General features: G+C 44.4%; 1 protein-coding gene across 1 annotated transcript; it reads left to right on the top strand.

Annotated features, from left to right (window-relative positions):
* The first annotated feature begins 383 nt into the window (after nt 1–383).
* LOC136389264 (histone deacetylase complex subunit SAP18) lies at nt 384–936 on the top strand. The gene has a single exon (XM_066361068.1). The coding sequence runs from the start codon at nt 459–461 to the stop codon at nt 918–920; it is 462 nt and encodes a 153-aa protein (XP_066217165.1). The 5' UTR covers nt 384–458; the 3' UTR covers nt 921–936.
* Nucleotides 937–1,139: the final 203 nt, after the last annotated feature.

The following is a 1,139-nucleotide window of genomic DNA, read 5'->3' on the forward strand; positions in this document are numbered from 1 at the left end:
TTAATCTCTCTTGGAACTGATTTGAGAGTATGGAGTAAGATAAAGTCCAATTGCATATTTGTTCCATGGGACGATCCATTGTCCCAATACTCTTTCATAAAACTGTCACAAAGGAAGTTTTCATATGCCTACTTAACCATGGGCACAAACCAGCTAAAATGTATGCAGGGCTGCAGGATGTCTATTCCCTCTGGGGATCTGTTCTGGCTTTCTCTTCTGTCCCAGGCCATCTCTCCATGTTCTAAACCAGTCACCTGATTTATCCTCCTTCTGGAGTGTGTGGCTGTTCTTCCACTTTTTCTAAGTTTGTTCGGCTCTATGGAGAAACCTGGTTAAGATTTGGATTGGAATTGCACTGAACTTAAAAATCAAATAGGGAGACGCTTCGTTCACTCGCTCGCTGCTGGGGTTGGAGGTTATAGCGAGGGTCTCGCGCACCAGTGGACTAGTGGAGAAAGATGGCTGTGGAGTCTCGTGTCACCCAGGAGGAAATTAAGAAGGAGCCGGAGAAACCAATCGACCGGGAAAAGACGTGCCCGCTGCTGCTGCGCGTCTTCACCACCAACAACGGGCGCCATCACCGCATGGACGAGTTCTCCCGGGGGAACGTGCCGTCCAGCGAACTGCAGATCTACACCTGGATGGATGCAACCTTGAAAGAACTGACTAGTTTAGTAAAAGAAGTCTACCCAGAAGCTAGAAAGAAAGGCACACACTTTAATTTTGCAATTGTTTTTACGGATATTAAAAGACCTGGCTATCGCGTCAAGGAGATTGGCAGCACCATGTCCGGGAGGAAGGGCACTGATGATTCCATGACCCTGCAGTCACAGAAGTTTCAGATAGGAGATTATCTGGACATAGCCATCACCCCTCCGAATCGGGCACCACCTTCTTCAGGGCGCATGAGGCCATATTAAATTTTATTGACTATTTCATGAGTTTATTTTTCATTCAATTACATAAAACAAATTTATGCTTTTTCCTCCCCTTGTTATTGCCATTAAGCCTTTAAACTAAACAAATTTTAATACTTTTATTTAGGAGTTAGGTTTGGTTGTGCTGTGGTATGAATATTAACAGAAAGCCCGTGTTTCAAGTCATTCTGTAAAATATGAAGTGCTCTTAGCATCCTGTGT

The sequence above is a fragment of the Saccopteryx leptura genome, chromosome 1, assembly GCF_036850995.1.
Source record: "Saccopteryx leptura isolate mSacLep1 chromosome 1, mSacLep1_pri_phased_curated, whole genome shotgun sequence".
NCBI classification, from domain to species: domain Eukaryota; kingdom Metazoa; phylum Chordata; class Mammalia; order Chiroptera; family Emballonuridae; genus Saccopteryx; species Saccopteryx leptura.